Source organism: Morone saxatilis, unplaced genomic scaffold (assembly GCF_004916995.1).
Source record: "Morone saxatilis isolate NCDOM2014 unplaced genomic scaffold, NCSU_SB_2.0 Contig21, whole genome shotgun sequence".
Classification (NCBI taxonomy): domain Eukaryota; kingdom Metazoa; phylum Chordata; class Actinopteri; family Moronidae; genus Morone; species Morone saxatilis.
The window spans coordinates 3,739,965-3,741,324 of NW_023339774.1; the positions used below are offsets into that span (position 1 = coordinate 3,739,965).

Sequence of the window (1,360 nt, forward strand, 5' to 3'; positions counted from 1 at the left end):
CTCCCTCTGTAGATAAAAAAAAAAGCTAATTCTAAGGTAACAAAAACACAACTATTCTTATATTCAGATGATTATACACTAATAGAAACATACCTATTTATATTATATTCCATTTCTGCTAATAGATACTACACACTGGATCTTTAATCAGAATAAAACTTTTGTCACATGCGTTGTGAAGTGTCAAATTTCAAATCTCAAATATAACAGAAGACAAACTGGTTCTGCCTCACTCACATCACTTAATTAGTTAGTTACTGCTAATGTGAGGCTATTTTATTGAGTTGTTAGTGAAATTCTCTGAGTGAATTTAAGTTCTACTCCTCTGATAAGCAGTTACGCAGTGTAAATGTCTAGGGCCTTTAATTTGGAAGGTAAAAATAGAAGGAGTGGATCTGTAATGTGCTGTCATTAACAGTCTTGAAAGCAATAAAAACTGTGCCGTGCTGGTTCAAACAACTGAGACTCCGTATTATTATTTAATAGCCCTCATAAGTATAGGCGCTCACACTCGGCTATATTACCCCTACGTGGGGCAAACGTGCGCACAACGAATTGATTCCGGCCACAAAGCATTGACATGGTTATTAGGTGCTAATATTTTCCTGTAGAACTGAGTAGGTTTACACCACCCCACTCAACCCGATTGACAATTCCTTCGGATCAGAGCAGATTGGACCAGTCTCTTCCAATTTACGTGGATTAGGTGAGGCATTTCTATTCTGATTAGGCTATTATTCCGATTATTAGTTGAATATTAGAGCCCATGTAAACACAGTTATTGTTTTCCTCACTGAAATGCTAACGTTTTTTAAAGGTCCACTGTGTAACATTTAAAATACTATATTGTCAGAAATGAAATATTATATTCATAGGTATGTTTTCATAATTAGAATTGTTGTATTTTTGTTACCTTAGAATGAGCTGTTTTTATATACACATGGGTTGCCTTCCATGGAGTCCACCATGTTAGTTGCAAACTTAAACTTTACCGTTAGATGCCACTAAATCCTACACACTGGTCCTTTAACACTATTTTTTACCCTGACATGTGCAACCACCAATGCCTTGCTGCTTATATAGTAATGTCAACTCAAATTTACTATATGTCAAGGATGTGTGCTGTCTTCGTACAGTAACTTTGGATTTAGTGTGTGTTCTGGTTCATGATTTCGTGTCCAGACAGGAGACCTGTGTCAACGATGATGACTTCACTGTGGGCTGGAAGGATGAGCTGCCTCCTGGTGTGCAGGGCTGTCTGAGGCCACAGATGCCTGACAACAGCTTCCTCAGGGTAAACACTAACCCTCCAGCCTGCAGCTAGTGCTTGAAATGTACGAGAGAGAGAGGGAGAGAGAGA

At 38.3% G+C, this 1,360-nt stretch overlaps 1 protein-coding gene across 1 annotated transcript in view; it reads left to right on the forward strand.

The window, feature by feature from the left end:
• c6 (complement component 6) overlaps positions 1-1,360 on the forward strand; it is a 14,686-nt gene that overhangs the window by 8,494 nt on the left and 4,832 nt on the right. Inside the window, exon 13 of the mRNA XM_035667827.1 lies at positions 1,183-1,294. Within this exon, the coding sequence (XP_035523720.1) occupies positions 1,183-1,294 (112 nt within the window). The remainder of the gene's footprint in view (positions 1-1,182; positions 1,295-1,360) is intronic.